Source organism: Pungitius pungitius, chromosome 9 (assembly GCF_949316345.1).
Source record: "Pungitius pungitius chromosome 9, fPunPun2.1, whole genome shotgun sequence".
NCBI classification, from domain to species: Eukaryota; Metazoa; Chordata; class Actinopteri; order Perciformes; family Gasterosteidae; genus Pungitius; species Pungitius pungitius.
This window is the reverse complement of record NC_084908.1, coordinates 15,640,031-15,660,405: the sequence shown is the minus strand read 5'-3', so window position 1 is coordinate 15,660,405 and position 20,375 is coordinate 15,640,031. Positions and strand designations below refer to the sequence as shown.

General features: G+C 43.9%; 1 protein-coding gene across 6 annotated transcripts in view; it reads left to right on the top strand.

Annotated features, from left to right (window-relative positions):
- The window catches only part of fam13a (family with sequence similarity 13 member A), a 38,860-nt gene that overhangs the window by 5,137 nt on the left and 13,348 nt on the right, over positions 1-20,375 (top strand). For 5 of the 6 annotated variants that reach the window (XM_037471118.2, XM_037471121.2, XM_037471122.2 and 2 more), the window contains exons 4-14: positions 984-1,161; positions 2,819-2,966; positions 3,962-4,045; positions 4,580-4,666; positions 7,413-7,645; positions 12,874-12,915; positions 15,978-16,019; positions 16,117-16,305; positions 16,972-17,200; positions 19,103-19,155; positions 19,447-19,489. In XM_037471118.2, coding sequence (XP_037327015.2) covers positions 984-1,161; positions 2,819-2,966; positions 3,962-4,045; positions 4,580-4,666; positions 7,413-7,645; positions 12,874-12,915; positions 15,978-16,019; positions 16,117-16,305; positions 16,972-17,200; positions 19,103-19,155; positions 19,447-19,489 — 1,328 coding nt within the window. Of the gene's footprint in view, positions 1-983; positions 1,162-2,625; positions 2,652-2,818; positions 2,967-3,961; positions 4,046-4,579; positions 4,667-7,412; positions 7,646-12,873; positions 12,916-15,977; positions 16,020-16,116; positions 16,306-16,971; positions 17,201-19,102; positions 19,156-19,446; positions 19,490-20,375 lie in introns of those variants that run through there. The other variant, XM_062564422.1, reaches the window with a different exon arrangement.

Here is a 20,375-nt window from a genome sequence, read left to right as displayed (position 1 = left end):
CACCACATAACCTTTCACTGTTTCTTTTTAAATAACTTTATTTATTACATTATCAGCCAGTATCTCATCAAGTATTCCACATTTCTGACTATTATTTTCTCAATATGTCATCCTGTTAATATTTTTGAATGGAATTGAATTAGTTGACGATACACATCAGCACGGTGTTGATATAATTTGGTCACAATGTTGTGCGATTAACTTTACTTCATGTAGCCTAGCTCTAGTTTATAGCCATATATATATATATATATATTTAATTCAATGAATCCTGCTGTGGTCCATGACATCGTATGCGATTCTCTGCAGTGATTCGATAATCTGATTGCCTGGCTTTATGTGGGTGTATCCGTAAATTTGCCTCCTCTTCATTCGTAGCCTTTAAAAGTGTGTAATTGCTTGAATAATGGATTTTCCATCGCTCAATGTGTGTTTGTCTATTGAACTAACCAGATTAAATAGAAGACCATGTACTTTGCACACACGTCAGATCTTCACAGAGTAGTTGTGATTGCTCTAAGCATTATTCCCCCCCCCCCCCCCCCCCCCCATCACGCTCTATTTGCTCAGACAGACAGACGCGCATTCTCGCCTGCGTGTGTGCACACATGCATGTACACACGTAGGTGCACGCACGTTTGCGTCACTCATTCATTCTGGATCAGAAGCCATATCCGTTTATCCAACTCTGACCTAATTATGTGTCCGGAGTAATAGCATCAACATACTTTCAGGCTTTTTTTTTTCTTCTCTAAAGCTCTTGTATTATCACATCTCCAGATTAGATATTACAGAGAGAAAAGTGGACGGAGCTATCCCTGCCTGCTGGACACCAGCCCTAAACCTCTTTACTGAACTTGAGGGTGTGGACGTTTTTCCACTAAAAGTTGCAGAGTTGAGCCAATTTTTTCAGAAAAGACTGGGTGTAAAAAAAAAAAAATCCGACCTTTGACCTCTTCTGCTATCTAATTGTGTGTCTGCAGAGAGCGGAGATGACGTATCTTGGTCAGATATGAGAGACCTGCTGCGGCAGCTCCCGGATGTTCACCTCAGCCTCCTCCGGTACCTCTGCCACTTCCTCACGCAGGTGGATCGCAACCACAAAGAAAACCGCATGACTGCCCTCAACCTCGCCACCGTGTTTGGACCCAGCGTCTTCCAGTGAGTTGAACCTGTTTTGGGGTAGATGTGATCAAGGTGTGAAAATAAACACACACGGATCAATCTCATCTCTTTTTGCCTTGTATCGTATACACGTATTTAATGCATAACCAGTCAAGTTCAGTGTAGATCGGAATATACTTACATAAATTCTCAGGCTCCTCTTAGGTCACGTTCAAGGGCAGAGGAGGAACCTTGACTTATTTATTAGCATTTGCAGTCATGTTCACTCAGACAGTAACAGACATTGCTAAAGGTTTTGGCAAGGTTTTGGAAAGTTGTTTGCTGCGGCCTTTAAATAACAGTGAGACAACTTGGCTTAGTCCAGCAGAAGCAGGCAGGCCGTCCTGGCAGCCTGAGCTGACGGATTCAATCCCCTCTCTCCTATTTCTGTTTAGTGAGTCAGATATTAAATTGGTTTCATGTGCTAGAGCAGCAGGACGGGGAGAATGATTACAATAATAAAACATGGAGTACACATTGAGACAGTCAAGCTGTCTTTTTCAATATGTGAAAAACACAAGCTTTCTATTTTTATAATTCAGAGTGGGAGAAAATCTTACGATTCAGAATACGGCCAATGTTGGGGAATAAACAAATAGGATAATAATAAAAAAAACTGTGACACACAAGTGAATGAAAATAAGAATAGAAGAACAATACCTGCAGAAAATGGTCAAAGTATTTGGCCAGCAGGTGGTGCTGTAGAGCATTTAAGATAAAATCATGACCCTGTGAAAGTTGGCTATTGATGCTCACTATTATATACTGTTAGGTTGCTCATGAAGGGCAATAAATCCCCCTTCAGGGCCTTTCCACACCTCTTAACATTTTGGCCAACCCCTGTGTGAAACGGGCAGCATCCGGCATTTGACGTATAAGAAACTGTTCCAAGGCGTCATTATGTTTTCACCTGCTACTCTGGTTATAAATAAATTATTCTTCATATGCTTCCATGCGGCCGCTGACTAAGAACCTCTGGTCTCACCAATCTATTTAGGATTGGCGAGTGTCAAATCATGCTCAACTACTGTTCTCCTAACTGGTGACTGGTGGGCATCTTCCAGTAATAAACCGGCTTGCTCAGGCCAGGGCTCCCAGCGTGATGAAGTGTATGACCCTGGAAGGAGAAACTGCAGTGCCAAATCCTTCATGCCGTACAAGCTGTTCTCCTAATGTGTGTGCGCGTTTTTTAAGTTGCATAATTTGGCCGACAGCCCGGTGTCAAACATCTCAAACAGCTGTTCGGCAGCATCACACGTCGTACTCAACAAGAAGGGCTGAATTATTGTCCGTTGATCCGGGATGCTGTTGAATTCGTTAACTGCTGCGAATGAATATATTCGCGCATTTTTGCCAAACTGCCATGTTTTCTGCGGCGGCGGCACAGCAGGAAGGTCCAGGGTTCGGCCCAGTGATCGGCACCTCTCCGGGTGGTCCTCTCCGGGTTACGCCGGCCCCCTCCCTCAGTCCGAAGACATGCGGGTGATGTGAGTAAATGTGGGGGCGAACGGGTGTTTGTCCACACGTCAGCTTCCCCACCTCCCCCCACGACCCTCTGAGGATGAGCGGTATAGAAGATGACCTGACTGCCATGTTTGAATAATGGGGTTTCACCTGTTTTCTTTGTTTTGTTTCCTTCTCCCTCTTTTTCCAGCGTGGGCCCTGGATTGGAAGCAATAAAGGACCAGAACATCTGCAACAAGATTATGGTCAAGTTCATCCAGAACTACAGCAATCTGTTTGAGATCGCCGGAGACACAGAAGGCTGCGCAGACAAACTGTCGACCCTCGTTACTGCCGAGGTATTGTGTACTCGCCCGGGACGCCGGACGCTAACGCTCCTATCAAATTGGAGCCGCGATGGTGGTCGGTACAATGCGGTGGGGCTGAAGAACCGGTTGGTGCCCGTCCACCCGGAGGAGGGATAGTTTGTCAATATGGTACAGGCACACGCGTAACCAAGTTAAGATTGATCCAGGCCTCGCAGGGCGGACTCCTCCGCAGGGGGCTGGTTTGAGTCTGGTCTGGTGGTTTGATTTATATTTGCTGCCCGCGATGGCTGACGTCTGCATCGATTCGCTCGCTTATCCGGTCCGCTGTTGTTGTTTTTTTTTCTGGCTGCGTCTTGCTGCTGCATCTGTTGCTCCCTCGGGGAAATAAACCCAGCCCAGGCAAAACATCAATTTCAAGTGGTTTACTTCAAGAGATTTGACATTTTTATTCCTGTTTCATACCATCTATGAAATTTCATTTTTAAATTTCCTGAATCAATTCGAGCCGTCGCCGGCAACCGTTAATTGGCTCGGAAGGTGACTGTCATGTTTTTCTCAGGGCACTCGCTGCTGTCCTGTGGGAAACCCTCGAGTCAGAATGAGATTGTGTTACACTCAAACATGCAGGCATAGACACTTGCACATATGCAACGACGGCCTAAACCCCCCCCCCCCCCCCCCCCCTCGTCTGCTGACCTTCTTTCCCAGCACGCCTTTCCTCGCGCTCGCAAGATGCTGACGACCAGGAGGCGGGCATGCATGCATGTGTCTACGTGAGCGTACGTGTTGGGGGGGATACGGATCGCCAACCTGTGAAAATCTATTCTGAACCTTGTTGTTGAGGCTCACAGAAGGAGTGGAACACACGCACCCGGCAGTTTAATTAAACCACTCCCTGGTTATTAAAACTTTCGAAGCTATGATTCGAACAATAACAATTTAAGAATACCGGACAAAGCATGATCTGTTGCCAATGTGTGTATTGTGCTGTAACCCTCTTCCTTTGGCCTCTTTTCTGGTCCCAGGAGGTAAATATGACCGATGCAGACACAATGAAGTCACCCAGTGACCTCGACGCAAACCCACTGACACCGGCTCCCACAACCAAGGTGCGTGAGCCGCTTTGAATGTGTGTGTGTGTGTGTGTGTTTACCTGATATGTCTGTCTGCTTTGAAGTGCAGTGTTGTTGTTGTTTTTTTGCGTCACATTCCCAGATAAAACTTGCTTGACCCCTTCAAATTCCCTGACACAGTCTGTTTTAACACCAGCCGTGTGATCTGCGTGACGTGGGTACACAACGTGGGCATGTTTTGGAAAGTACATGTGTTTAGGTTTCTGTGAGCTTTAAAGACGTTATCAGTGTCAGCTGATACGCGCATACGGCCTGCAATAGTAAATTAGGTTAGTCATTATGCATTTAAACTCACCCAAGTTATAATTTCTCCTCCAGATGTACTCACAATCACAATATTTAAATTCTTTTGATCTTCTGTAGCCTGTCAAGCCTAATTCATGATTATTATTACATTAAACAAATTCATTTGTATTATCTTGCATAATTCTTGCACATTTAACTGTTTATGTACTGCACTTTAAATCTTAATCTCTTGATTCTGCCTTTCCTACCAATACATGTGACAAGAAGGGACAGAAGAACGCACCACAAAATGCAGAAGTCCTGAACAATTCCTCCACACATGCTCCCAAGGCGAGGCCGAGGAAAAAGAAGGTACAGCAAATAACACTTTATTACCCTCATTACATTTTATGATTTATTGATCTCGTTTAGGAGGTTTTACCTGATTGTTTATCGCAGTCTATATTTCATAATTTCTTTAAAAAAATGCTTCCTGCCTTGTTATCCGCTGCATTGCCTCGGTGCTGATTAGCCTCCGGTTATCTCCGTGCACGTGGCCTCGCTGCTTGGTCACATGTTGGGATTTGACAAAGGCAGTCAGCTGCAGGGAACAACCACACACTTGCAGCGAGAAGCAAACGTGGGCTGTGGTATGCCGTTGCAACTGTGTGGTTACTGATAAAACCTGCAACAAAATTTGATGGTGACTATTTCATCATTCGTGATAATTAAGTCTTAGAAAGGTACTGTTTCTGTACATGTTTTAGAGCTCAGGCTTAATTTATTTTATCAAGGTCATTATGGGAGCGCAATGATTTCTAGTGTTTGTATTTAAGTCAACTTTTTTGATCAGCTTTGTACACGTTAATATATATTTTTTTTTATTGGTTTCAGGTTAGCAACGAAGTTTAAAACTATGATTTTGATGCTTTTGATACGGATTTCAGGGCCAGGGTCAATACATAGAGACAAATGTAATGACAGCAAGATAAGCCCATGAAAAACATCTGCTGATGAAGCAATGTTCACTTTCCCCAGTTCTTCAGCAGAGCTGCAGGTAACTTAAGTTTGAGAATGTAATCTGTAAGGGTGAAGAGAAGGAATTTGAACAATTCAGTAGTTCCTTAAAGTAATCAAGTGATCATCATTCATTTGCATTTTCCAAACACTCCTGTAGAACCGTATCTGTGAAACGTTTTTTATAGACTATGCTATAAAACTCGCACTGCAAAACAAAAGTGAAATAAATTGTATTCATCCTCCTCCAGTCAACAAACACACCCACACACACTTCAGATCCAGGGCCACACACCCACACACACTTCAGATCCAGAGCCCTCAGTGCGCCTGTTGTAACATTTTGATTTATGAGAATTTGTGTTTTATTGTACATCCATTCATGTTAATGGATGAGCTTTGGACTCTAGAAGGGCACAGTTATCACTGGCAGATAATGACTAATTCCATGTTATTAAATTACTAAATCACTGGGAGAGAGCCTTCTGTTGCTCTGGCATGACCAGAAACATTTTTATTCTTTTTTTTAATTCAGTTTTTATCAAAGCAGTAAAAGTATAAAAAACAACCGAGTTGTTTTGAGGACAGCTACAACAGCATTTCATCGTGGTAGATTATGGAAGGAAAAGTACTTTTGATCTCAACATATTTTATCTGGCTTTTTTTTGCAGTCTATGCAGAGATTTTGGATTCAAACCTTCACATCAGTTAAATGTTTAGCTAATCCGTGATTTCTAAAGCAGGTCATTTTTGTCTACTGGGCTTCTTTTCCATCTGGCTGTAGGTAGATGGCACTTGTTGCACGGCTTGACCTCTGAATAACCAGAAAGTCGGCACCAGGAATGGAGCCAGCTTGACGGGTCATTGTTTAACACTATAGAAACTGACCTCAGTTCTATTTTTTAGTCTGTTTGCAGTTTTCATGACTGCATCTGAAGTGATTCGCTGTTTAGGATGTATACAGTATATGCACTAAGTAACTTTGTAGCGTCTCTAATGACAAAAATTATACCTTTTATTACAATGGGCTCAAATTCTCTTCTCTTTAATCAACGTCAACTGACCAATTCTCACCACCTGGATTGGAGAATGGGGACTCTTCCAAAAACAAACAAAACATGCTTATGTACATATCTGTTTATCCAACTTTCTGTGTCCCTGGATTCCCAGTACGGAGTTGAGGAGTCTTGCAGGCAGAAGGAAAGAGCGCTGTGCTCCACGGGGTTCGAGACGAGCAGCAGCAGCAGCAGCAGCAGCATTTAGTTAAATCAACCAGAAAGCCCCCCCGGGGGCCAAATCCCAAACCTGTTCTAGCTAAAGAGGCGCGTGGACTTAATGACTTAGTGTTCCAAACGATTCACCCATTAAATGCACCCATGACTTAATGGAGGCAGCGTCCATAGATTTTGGAGCAACCCATTAGGTCCAATCCTAAATGGAAATGTTCTGCTGACAATTGGTGTAAAGGAAAAAAAAAAAAATCGGAGTCAAAAGCAGGCCTTCCAATTCCACCAACGGCGGTTCATCAACAGAGCCGAAGCTCTCTTAGTGGTGGCTGATTTTCACCGTGGCAATAGTCAAGCTGCTGGAGTCGTACTTCTTTTACCGCAATCGCCCGGCTGTTTTGGCCTCAGCGGGTTTTTTACTTTTTTTTTTTTTGCAGTTGTACGTTTGACACATCCTTTTGACGCTCCTCTCAGGGAAAAAATGCAGAATAGCACTCACAACGTGGCTGTAATTCGGCTGCGGTTCTTCTCCTACACCGAAGTTGCCGGCTCTCGTTGTTTGTACCCCCTCAGGGTCGGCACGGTAAGACAAAGACGTCCGTCTAATCCCTTCCTCTTTTGCGGTTGGATTTATTTTGCTCTCTGCTTCCCCTCGGATGATCCTCTACTGTGCAGAAGGTTTTGCAGTAACCTGAGCAAAAGGTTGGCGGCTCCGGCGCGTTTCTGTGCGCTCGTACGAGATTGATTGATTGTACAGAAATGTTGATGAGTTGTAGCTGTAATCATTTAACCTCTCGTGCTGTTTCATGTTGAATGTCAAACGACTCACCTGTTATTGGCATCTCTCTCTCTCTCTCTCTCTCTTTGAAAAATAGGCGAAGAACGGTTCGAGCGGCCGCATGACTGCGGTCACCCCTGGCCCAAGCCACTCCGCTTGGTCGCCGGATGCCAGGTACCTCTCCATACCAATAATGCTACCACTGACCTCGGCGCTGAGAAGCCTCGGTCCAGAGCCGATGGAGACGGCTCGCCAAGAAGCCCCGGACACCGCTTCGGCACTCGGCCACCTCCACGCCGACCCCGCCTGCGACATGGAGGCCGTCAGCAGGTCAGAGAGTGCGGTCAAAGAGCATGAGCCTGTGTCAGAGATGATGTTGTGCTATTTTTTTTTTTTTTTTTTTTACGAGATAGAGCTTGGAGCTGTTTAGAGGTAAATGTTCATGAATTTCCTGTAAGCTGAATGCCATGCAGGGTACAGCCCGAGGGGAATATATCACATTACTGAATGCTTAATTCGAACTTCATGGGGTTGACAAATCATTTGTGAGGCCGGCACTGAGTTCAGTTTCCCTTGCAGTTTGAAGATCTAAGGTCACAGTCTTCTCTGTAAGCCTGACCCTTTTTATGACGGCCATAAAAATAAAGATTACCATCACAAAACACAAAGTAAAACTTTACTACAATGTACATAACATAAAACTATTAAACCACTTCTATTTTTGACTTGTAACGTTCCAATTCCAATGTGGAAAACGAGGAGGCGATTCAATGTGGTAAAAAGGTAACGACCACTGTTTTGCATTGATGATCAGTCGAGGGTGAGGGTGAAGAATCTTTTACAGCGCTCAGAGATCTAAGGCCCCGTCCCTGTGGCAATGTGCCTTTTGGCGTGCAAACAAGCCTATTATAAGAAGCTGAAACTGGAACTACGAGGTGTCGAGTGTCCTGAGCCCTGGAATAGCAAAGCCACAGTTGTGTCTGCTGTTGGGTTTTAAAACCAGCTTTCTCAACCAGGGCGGTGGACGCCCTCGCACCGCCAATTTACTCACCACTTTACTAATAATAGAGCGTACATGTCATTTGTCTCGGTGCAACAAAAAGGTGCACAAGGCAGGAGCCCCGAAAATGACAGCAACGTTCCTGTAGGCCGATGCTTTCCCCTTCCCGCTCAGAGGGTCGGCTCGGGGTCTGGTACCGGCTCAGGTCGTCTCACGCCTCGACTATTGTGACGGCCCCCTGGCAGGTCTACCTGCCAGGGGGCTTGTTGCTCCCTCACACAGAGCCAAACACTCATCAACGTCCCGACTGTCCCAGTTCCTAGATGCTGGAATGAGCTCCCCAATGAGATCAGGGCAGCAGAAAGCCTACCCAGCTAAAAACACACCTCTACCAGCTATACCTTGATTAGGGAGCACTTTATTATTACGATGGCAGAACTTTGTAGTTTGGTTTTGTTGAAGAAATCGTTATTTCTTCATTCTTGTTGTTCCGGGTCTGTACCCTCGTGGTTGAATGCACTTGTTGCACTCTTTGCTTTTGAAAAAAAAGCATCAGCTAAATGAAAAATGTAAGCTGTTGAAGCACTAGGAGGAGAAATGATGACGCTGTTTTGTCGTCTACTACGGCTTGGCAGACTCACCACTGACCTTTTTGGTACGATATATAATCCAACTGTTTAAAACCGTGTCAGCAACAGATCCCTTACCCCATTACATCAAAATGCAGAGCGCCGCGCTTTACAAATTCACCAAAACACATAATATATTTACAATATGAAATGTCACGTTTTTTAATATGATTTGTTGCAATATAAAATATAAATTGCGTTGCAGTTTGTGGAATGTATTTTCTTTATATCTTTGAACAGGTAGTGTAGTAAGTACTTTTCTTTTATTAGCTGTAGCATATTTATTTGGATATGTAATACTTCCCAGGTGGCAACAGCTTTCAGCACCATCTCCATACCAGTAAATCTTGTGGTGGATTCCCCCCTCCAGGCTGAAATCCTTCTGGTCAGATTGGGAGACGGTTGTACAGATAAAGCCTGCAACTTGTGGAAAGAATTTCACCACCTTTAAAACGACGCCGATAGTATCTGACAAACTTGAGCCTGGAAGACCAAGTATTTATAAGGAGAAAATTAGATTTATTTGTACGTAGCTGTGATTTTGACACATAAAGCCAAAGCAAATGCACGATCATGTTCCATTAGTGGATTCATGTGTGAAGCTGCTCTCATGTCTCCTTGTCAGCTTGCCCTCACTTTCCATACAACTGAATTTAACATATCCACGAGGACAAAACGCTGTGTGTGTAATATATATAAATATATATAGAAAATGTTGTGGTTTTATACATTTTTACCTTTATTGAACATGAAATGTGACATCAAGAGTGTGGGAGTTGTGTTCACACCTTGTTTGTGGTAAAGAGGCAATTGGAAGTATTTCTAACGACAGGTATATTACATTTCCGACTCCGCACCATTCTTTCCAGGAACGTCTCCGGCCTCGAGTCACTCGGGTCACATTCAGCACCGGCTGGAAGTCGAATCCGCATGCAGTGGGATTAATAATAGCAGCTCCACTATCAGATCTTCTTTTTGTCTCCACGTTTTTACCGCCGTATCAAACCAGGAGTCCACTCAGTCAACTTGGCTGCGAAAGACACGAATCCAGAAAATCGTGTGTACGGCACGATGCTCTCACCTGCACCTGAGACATGACACCAGCCTCATTTACCGCACAGGTCACATGAGCCGACATAGCAGCGTCATGTGAACTGAGCCCCGCGCTCAGCGTGGCGCAGTGTCTCGCGGAGGACGCATACTGGCTTTTGTGTGGAGTTGCCATGGCTCACTGAATCTTGTGATGTAACCATTGGGTTTCTTAGAAGCCCGTTGGAAAAAGGTGGGAGTGCGGAACGTTGCGGTGTGGTGTGAGCGCAGGTTCCCCGCGGGTACAACAGCATTGTTGGCCGCCGCTCAGGCACATATTTACAGCAGGAAGCTGCCGGCTGGATTTAACTGGGTTTTTCCAAACACTTTTGATGTCTGTACCTTCTTTCTAAATCCCGTACAATGACATTGACCCGTAATCGCACCGAGATTTTAGGTCCATAATCTCTCAGTCTCAGACAACGTGGTCACGGGATTCCTGGATTTAATAAGTCCGAGCCAACCACGCATGACCACAGGTGTTCCAAACTAGGTTGTGCAATAACACCGGTGCTGAAAAGATTTATTATTCCATCAGCTAACTAACTTCAAGTAAAAAGACACTAAAAATACTTTTATTATACCTTTTTGAAATGAAACCAGACCTATTATTACTACAACATGGTTTCACAGAAGACTAAGTAGTAAGTATTAGGAGTACTGGTAGGTAGAAGTATGTGGAATTGTTTTGCCATTGCTATTTTTCATGCATAACTACTTTGACGTCAGCTCTTCTGCTACGAAGCACACGGCTGCGTTTGATTTACAGATTCAACTCAGGTCTGTAAACGCCTCACTTGTGTGTTTTTTTTTTTTAATGTGCCATCTTGATTTTAACGTCAACGAAGTGCAGCAAAGTTGATGCTTGGGATATTGAGACACAAGAGAAAATGCCCGATCCTATTTCATCTGTACATTAGCCTGCAAGCTCGGTTGGTCCTGAACCATGGTGGCTCTGTGTGGCCTTTTCTCTGATACAATGAGCATATACCCTCCGTAGCTTAGCCAGGCTTATCCAACAAATTCTTTAGGTCTCGACCACCCCACACACACACACACACACACACTGTGCTCTTTGGTATTCTAAGAATGTCCAGCCCCCGTCTAAAATCTGATGGCTTGGGGGTCCTGAATGGACCAGAGACTGAGCAGAGGAGCTGAGAAACAAGAGGCTGCGCAGCTCTTCAATGCTCATTTTATTTTTTTAATACAGCGAATTACAAAAGAAATTTATTAAACCGTTTTCCACTTTTGGTTTCTTCGAGATTGCAAAGTGATAATGGATTATCCAGGAACTAATTGCACCTCTTATCGGCAGCGTGACCTTAAATGAGAGCGATGGCAAAACATTGTTCACATATCTGATCAAATAAGAACTTTAATTAGACTTCAGCAGATGTTGTTGTCGGGAAAGTTAGGGCAAGGCCACGCAGAGGGAGCCTGCCAAAAATTGCTGGAGGATTACTCAAGTAACCACCATCCGCTAAGCTAGACCACTTGCGTCTGCACAGGGTTTTTTTTTTTAATTGTCCAGAAGGACCCACATGTCATTGGTAGTTTTCTGTTTACCCCGGAGGGATCAGGCGTTTTTCCAATCGCCCCGAACAAAGCCTTTGGTTATCCCCTCGGTACGGTAGTGGGTAAGCGGGATTTCCGCTTTTGCAATGCACGGCGGCAGTGACGGCGCATATTGTTTTAATACGCTTGCCAGACTGTGTAACACCAGTTAAGAACATTCACCTCTGAGTCTCTAAAAGAATGTGGAGGTGTTTTGCGGTGCGGCACGGACGCGCCTCTAACAACGCCCGAGGAAACGCGTGTACATTTCCTGCACATTGTTGTCATTTGAGAAGACTTTTAAAAGTTCCAAGAACTTTGGCACATTTTGGTTTTCTGTTTGACTTGAAACCTAAATCCTTTGTTTTAAAGTCGTTGAGGTGCTGCGCGCCTGGCCCGAAGTCAGACCACCACACCCCCCTCCCCCCACCCCACACCTAATGAGCCAATAACAACTCTTTTGCCGTCACAGTAGTTACATCATGTTAAATTTTGTCAGTTGGGTCTCTTCATTTTCTGCCCCTCTTTACAACAAAACTAGTGGAAAACAGAATATTCTTGCTGCTTTATTGCGTTACCAGCAATATTGTGTGACTGCTCCTTTTAGCTTCTGCTGAAATGTTTACAGTACAATGTGCAACAAACTCTGATTGCAGTGAGGACACAAACAAAGCTAGTTGTGTTACCCCAATGAGATAGTGGAACAGCTGTTGTTTTTGCTTTTTTTTTGTTAAATTAGTACTAAAATAGTACTATAATAGTATAGATACTGATTATTTTTTGCATAGTATAAATAAAAAAGGAATTGTGATTGTTGCCAAACACTGACATGAATTCAACTGTAAATTAATGGATCGTAACAAAAGCAGTAAAAAAAAGAAAAAAGCGTGTTACAAGGTCTTATAGTTCAGGTCGGGTTGCGTTTTTCTTCCTGCTTTGACTTCGGAGAAGAGAATAGCAAGAATTCAGCTCTGCTTAGACAAACACAACGAGGTGACTGTAAGAGCCAGGACATGAAAATGTTTGGCAACCTCTTCATTCAGTTGCATTATTTCATCATGCACCAAGCAGCCCATGTTCTCCTTTGGTTCATAACAATGACCAGAGACAATTGCTCCACAACGGAACTGATCTGTTGCACCACATGGCTATTATTCTGCAGACAAAAGACAGTTATCTGCTCCTATTTTCAGCCACACAGACGGGGGGGGCAGGCAGGCAATTTTTAAAATTAATTTTACTTTACGAGCTAATTCATTGTGTGTTTTTGTTTTCTTTTACAGCTCTGACGAAGAAGACCGAACAATATCACCTTTTTATATGAGGTAGGTCTTACCTTGGGTACCACAGCTGACTCTGTTGGATGGGAGTGTGTTGTGTTTTCGTGCATTATGATGGGAAACAATGGAAGCACCAGTTAGACGGAGAGCAGGGTGCCGTGCACATGCAACTATTTGCTTACTGCTGTTTCAGTTATTGTGTCAGCAACTACTTAGAAAATGGTTTGTATAATTGTTCACACAAACAGAGAAAGGATGGCGAAGATTTTTTATTACTCAAATTAGATGCTTTTTTGCTCTTCTTTATGACTTATGACTAAAACATACATTTGCTTTTGCGTCTGGATTTTTAAGTGTGGTTTTTGTAGTGCAATGACTAATCAAAGAGATAATTTGTAATTTATTGTTATGAAATTAGTTTCAGTTTATTAATTTAAGTTTCAGCTTCAATTTTGGATGATATCAACAAATATTTATTATATTTCATTATATTGAATTAATATGATTAATTATTATTGTATACAATACAATTTCTTTCCCTGACATTTTCCATCAGTGTCAAAGTTACAACTGCGTGAGATGACAACATATGTCTTCAACATCCAGTAGCGCCTTGTTTTATGTTTTGCATGTGATAATGTTCCATACAGCCTGGCCACACTTAATCATCAATGACCCTACTGACCTCTTCTCATTTAGCCTTCGGGTTTATGTTGATCTGAAGCCTGAACCCCAGCAGCTTGTCCAACAAGTGTTAACTGCTGATTCCTCAGTTTATCACGTGCATTTGGCACATTTTCACTAGAGTGTTGTTTTGCTGATATGACCTCAGAGCTGATAAGACTGCAGACCAGAGCGGCTGAATGTGTGATCGAGCTTTTTAACGTGTATCCCTTACTAGTACTACCACAGTAGTCCTAATAACTGGAATAATGCATAATAATGAGAAGAGAAATAATGCAATACCATTTAAAATACAGCCAAGCCAATTAACAAAAGCAATTCACTTTTCTTGTAATAAGTCTCTTGGTTATGTTGTAATGAAACACAAATCCTTTTCTCCCAGAATGGAAGGTCAAAGGTTTTTGTGCACTGATCCAAGTCCCAGGCATGTGGTCAGCTATGTACCGTATGTGTAGTAAATACATAACAATAACCTGTTTAACTTTGGTCTGGGATATATAATCTCTTTGTCTGCACCGCTTAATCGCTATGCCCAGCCTGCCTTCTCACTAAACTGGAGATGAGGTATAACAAAACACATGGTCTCACTCGAGCAACAGCCAGGCAAGTCTGTTGGCTTTATCCTTTACGGAACATTGAACATCGAAATCCAATAATTGTTGTGTCTTAAATGCAGTGCATTTCTGTTTTATCTAATTGTACACATAATATATGTACAAATTGAACTGCTTATCGTACAAAATGAGCTGTTTTCCTGGGCTATTTTATACAGTAAACTAAAAGGTCAACCAGTTAACTATAGGAAAACATATTTGTACAGATGAATTGCTAACAAGCTAATTTGTTGCAGCAGTGGTCTGTGTCACTATGGCTAATGTTTAGTTTCCACCTCTCTCTGTGTCCCTCGCTCGCGTTCATCAATGGCTAACTCCATTGCCTGCTCGTACTCTGTCACACGCACGCCACACAGACATTCTTCCTACTGATGTGTGCTTTTTGCACTTACAAAGACTCTCAGGCTGCCACATGGGAGCTCAGCCATGAGTCAATATTCTGGCTGGTGGCGTCATACTGGGTTGCTTGAATGGACGCTCCTGGTTACGCAGTATGGTACTACAACATGAAGCAAAGCATCAAAAACATCATGAACATCTCAGGTTGAGCACAAGGGGACAAAAAAACATTCAACTTCCAACTTTTCCCCAATTCCCAACCACAGCCCCATCCTGATAATTGAGACGACAACATTTATACAATCTCAGAAGAAAAACTCATTTGTCATTTGCACACAGCGGGTTTATTTTGGGGTCAGCAGTCAAAAGGAGACAACTGTTTTGTTCTAATCCAGTAACATTGCATGAAACTAACAGCGTCCGTGTTCAAGTTGCAACATGGGGCATAGTACACTTCTGGGGGGTCTAATAACCCTCTTCACCCGGCACGTTTATTTTTTTGAAGCTACTGTCATATACTTCAGGTCTTAATGTGTCCTCTGCAGTTAAGGGGTTCGTGACTTTTGACATTTGCAGGCATCAGGGTATAAGGTTAAGTCAACAGCAGTAAGCCATTGAAGCGTTTTCTGTTGCTTTAACCCGTTGCGTTCAGTGTCAGGTCTATTATTAGCCCCCGTCCCCCCAAGCTCAGAGATCATCGAGCGGCCTTTAGAGCACCTGCGAGCCTTTCACTGCTCTGCCTGTTGCAACACAATGAACAAAACTGACCTGAAAGTGAAGCCACAGATATTCAAACTGTGAAAACATTTGCAGGCCCACATTTATGTTCATCAAAAGGATCGTGTGGTCATCACACAGTTCCTTTATCATGTGATTCCTTTTCCTGGGGTTGATAATGGGCGTCCACCACATTTTGTACAGGCCCGCAGTCACCTTCACAGCGTCCCGTCACTCCGTTATTATCTCTACCTGTATCAGTGCACCGTACTCTGGAAAGCTTTGCTATTACTGTCAACACCACTGTTTATGGACGAGTCAGGTCACCCCACACATGTTGATGTGGCTGTACTCCAAATGACGTGCTGCTCAGATTTACTGTCTAGTGTTTTGTGCTCATTTGGCTTCGGTTATGGACGGAATCCGTAACAAACCAGTGGGACAAATAACACCCATAAGCGGATGAAAGTGGTACTTTGGCTCTCAAAGCGTTCTGATAAGAAAACCGCTTGAGTGCAATAGAAGAGACAAAGAACGTAGCCCAATGTCTGCTTGCATCTTTATATGCATACATGTGTAGTTCGGTATAGGTGCTCCCACGTAGTAGAACCACTGCTCACTACCTCGGATAACACGCCGCGCGAATGACCAAAAGAAAGGTACGGAGATCAGCATGCAGAGTTTTGATCAAGACCTAAGCCGGCCACTTGTTTCCGTAGCGCTCACTCTTTTCCCCTCTTGTTTTTATTTCAGTAACCATCTCTCTCCTGTCCACTTCAAGCCAGATGTGGGAAAGTAAGTTGACTTTATTTAGTTGACTATTATTACCACTTCCTGCACTTTCCTGCACTTTCGTTCCCTATCTGTTTTTGTTTTTTTCTTGGTCCTTCAGTTTTCTGGACAGGACGATTCGTTCGGCGGTGGTGCAGCACCTCTTCGATGGAAACCCTTCAGGGGATCAAAGTTCAGAGGACGGTGATTTAAACCTACGTCCAACACCTCCGAGGCCATCTGCCCGACAGAGACGTCGACACCAGAGGGAGCAACGGGAGGACGGGCTGAGACTCGAGGAGAGAAACGGGTGAGATGGGTCCGCTGTCGTGACGTCTGTGTAGTTGAGGGTATCAACCTCGGGATTCGAGGCGGTTTGTGTTTGGTTGCAACACTAAACACACCATCTTTGTCTGTAATTGTTTTCTGGAAGTCTGATTTTCTTGGAAATAATGAGGGGTAGGTCTGCTAATACTGGAAGAATAATGCAATGTAAATCAAAAGTTATTTTCTCATTATTGCGCAGAAAATTCAAGATTCATATTGGATTCACGTATGAAAACAGATGTTATCGTAAACTAAAGCCCGGGCCTCCGTGCCACTACTTCCAGTTGGTGGGTTTGGCGACGGTGAACACGCGTGCGGTTTCATTCTTTCCGGGACGCTCGTCCGCCGAGACGCAGCCCAGTCATAACAACCCGGAGTCATCGCGGCGAGAAACTAATCCGTGTTGATGGAGCTACACTGGAGCGAGGCGCGGATTAGAGGCGCGCACGAGTCCAAAGACGGCCAAAAATGTCAAGACCGTGGACAGTAAATAGAATTAGCACCAAAGCTCGACGGCACATACTACTGAGTTATCAGGATGACCCTGGCGTCACGTTTCCCCGAAGCATCTCACCCACCATGAAACCGATAAAGGCCGACCAAAGCAGGCGCGCTAATTTCCCCACTGTGCTCCCCTCTCTCTGAGCAGCGGAGCCACGTCCGACCGAGCCGACACCAACAAGGAGAACGTCCCCCTGAGCCGTGGGAGCAGTGGGAGCAGTGGGAGCAGTGGGAGCGGCGCAGGGGAGGACACGGGCAGCAGCGGGGACTCACGGGGAGGCCACGGCGGCCACGCGCAGCGATCCCACAAACACGGGAAGTGGAAACGCGGCCCGGCGCTGGTACAGCTCACCGACCACCGGGACACAGTGAGCGCAGTGAGTAATCTCGCCTTGTCTCCTTGCCTCGTCTCCTCGTCTCATCCTATCTCTGCGATTCGTGCCCGTCTCGAGCGGCTGAGAGCGCTTGAGTGACGCTTGGGAAGTGGGTCAAGAGGGACAAGAGCGTGTCATTCAGAGAGAATTCTCGAAAACAAAATATTTTTCAGACAAAAAAAGTTTAAAAAATGTTACCAAGTGGTCGAGGACCTCTGCTCTAAAGCAGGATGGCCGTTAAATCGAACCTCCCCATCATCCTTGTTTCTGACTCACTGCAAATAATTGTCAGTTGCAGTAAAACAAGAAGCCTTAAATGCAGACAGCGGCGAGTCGGAAGATGACAGGAAGCGAGATGCAGCTGCCTAATGGTTCCCCGGCATTCTCATCGCACAGCGGCTTGTGGTACGCAGCGTGCCACACTAATTGCAAACCAAGTGAAAGGGTCACTTGCCAGTGTGCAATTAGCGGAAGCTTTTGTCCTTGATAAAACTGAGTGCTCAGTATTTGTATCATGTTGAAGGGAAATTTGATATAATGTATAAACTCTACAAAATAACAGGCCGCACCATCTGGTTATATGTTGGTACACGGCTCCTATTTTGCCAAAAATGTCTTGTATGGACTAGGATCTAGATTATGGACCGACATTTGATTTTGATTTGTTGCCATATTTATTTTACTTTGGTTGGAAAGTTGGAGGTAAAGTTATTGTATTACTTTAACCCATTTTAAGGAAAAAAGCTAAAATTCTAAGGGTATATGAAAGAAAACATGTTTATATTTAGTTTTAGTTTTGGTACCAAAACTTGGGTATTAATTAACCAATTAGTCAATTTGCAGACGATCATTTAGCAACAACTTTGATAATTGATTGAATAATAAAAGTTGCTTTTTTCTTTTTTCCCCCCTTTCTTAACACATAAGATAAACATATAAAATATTGTTTGCTTCTCAAATTTGAAGATTTCATTCCCTCATTCTCAAGTTAAATATCCAAGTGTCTGGATTATTGGTCCGACAAAACGGGTACCATCTTTGTTCTGACGTCTTATAGATTAAAATCATCAAAAATGATCACCATTAAATTAATCGATGATACCCATTGTTGCCAACACTAATACACACGGGTACCGTCCAGGTTAAGCGCTAAAATACTTGGTCAAGCTACCTCCCGCCTGCCGACCGAGATGCAATGACTCACCCCCAACAGTTGCACTCCGTCTATACGAGGAGGGTGTGAAAGCTCGAAGGGGGGGAGACGGTGTGAACCATGTCGCTTTAGTAACACGATCCAGTGTCTGCAGACTCTTCTTACACTGCAGCAGCATGAAAGCAAGACATAATATTATTCCCACTCGGCTCATAATTCATTTGTGCTAATTTAAAGTTCATACCGCTTGCTTGCGCTCAGCTAGGGCCCTCGTGCCAACTCTTTATGCAACAGCGCACACGACCCCGGATGCTTTTGGCACCGTCAGGTTGCATAGAACAGAATCCTGGTGCTGAGGTTTGATGTCAGCGACGTTCTGCCGGTGTGAACAGAGCGTGTGAGCTTTTCATGTCAAGAGCCACTGAGAGCATTTAGTAGCTGTGAAAGTATCGTGCGTGTTGTTTCTGCTGCTATTTATTGCACAGCAACACAGCGCACTGGAAAAAAAAAAACATACAGGCATACATTGATTTATTGGAAAAGTTTGATAAGTCAATTAAAGTTTGTGATCACGGGTATTTCTATATTAGTGTGTGTATTTGGCTTGAAGTGCTCCAGACTATCAGGTGGAGTGCAATGAGGTTTCCTCTTTTGACAACATCTCTCATCTCCATTGATCATAGTGATCATAAAACCAAAGTAGGTGATCCATGTTTAAATGTGATTTGAGTTGTGTCTTTTTCCTTTTCAAGGAATGTGTCTGTGAGAGACCCGGAGCAAACCACATGGAGACACCTGACAAAGAGTAAGCTCTTTAAAACATTAACTTAATTACTGTCACCACCGGTTACCTGAATGTTTGTTTTGCATTGATAAGCTACCGGCGGCCGCTATCTGAAGGCACCTGCTTGCCATTCTGTGGTGTTTATCAGATAAAGTTTACACCATAAAGACAGGCAGCAAAGATATATGTTAATGTATATTATTACTGTGTGGGCGGGGCTGCGGTTTCTGACGGACAAGATAATTCATGATGGCCGCCTGTGATCAGTCAAAGATTATCTTGCTAAAGTGGTTTCTCTGATGGATCTTTCAGGAATAAAAAATCAAGAAAAGACGGGATTCCTTTTCCTCGAAGGGTAAGTTCAAGCTCAAGCTCATATGAGCCTCTGTTTGTTTCTCAGGTTGATTAGTTTGCAAATACAGGCTCAGATTTTCTGGGTGCTTGACGTGAAAGAAAGGAAAGGGCTGAATATTCAATCTCCATAACGACATGGTACTTTTTTTAAATTGGTCAGCGGCACCACGTTTAAAAAATGTATTACTTACGTATTCAAGTTTCCTCTGAATTTCACAAGTTCTCGATTCAAATAATTATTTTTGCAAGTTTGGTACATTCAACATGTGGCTTGGAATGGAATAAAGCTAAAGTGAAATCAAACAGCGGAATAAAAAAAAATGTAGCTGGAGATATAAATAGATCCCCGAAGCTAACCTTGACACCATGTTGCTCTCATACTCGGTGTATTGTGACACTTCCACAACAGATTTGTGTAGCAGAAACTCATCTGCAGTGAAACACAGAACATAACGTTCCACTTTTGACGAGGGGAGATTTGAGAGTTCTCATCAAAAGGGGATTTTATCGCGCAGCCAACGCAAATATGGTGAAGACCTTTCAGAGCGGCCCAGATGGATGTTAGTAGCAGGTCAGGCTGCAGCTCTGCCACCACCACCCCCCCCCCCCCCCCCCCCACCCCCCATCACACTTTGCCACCCAGCGACCATCTGGAGCCGGCGCAGATGCGCTCTGAGAGGGCTGGTCACTAAAGTCCTGGGGTTCTCACACTGACGTGGGGGTGTTACCATCAGGCCACCTTTGTCCTCCCCTAAGATGCCGTTAGTTTTATTAAACAGCAGACGGTGCACTGAAATGTTTGCAATTACAAACCCGTAGTGTATATCTGGGGTTAATTTGAGAAATGAAGAAGTTTGTTATTTACTGTTTTACCAGTTAACAATGGT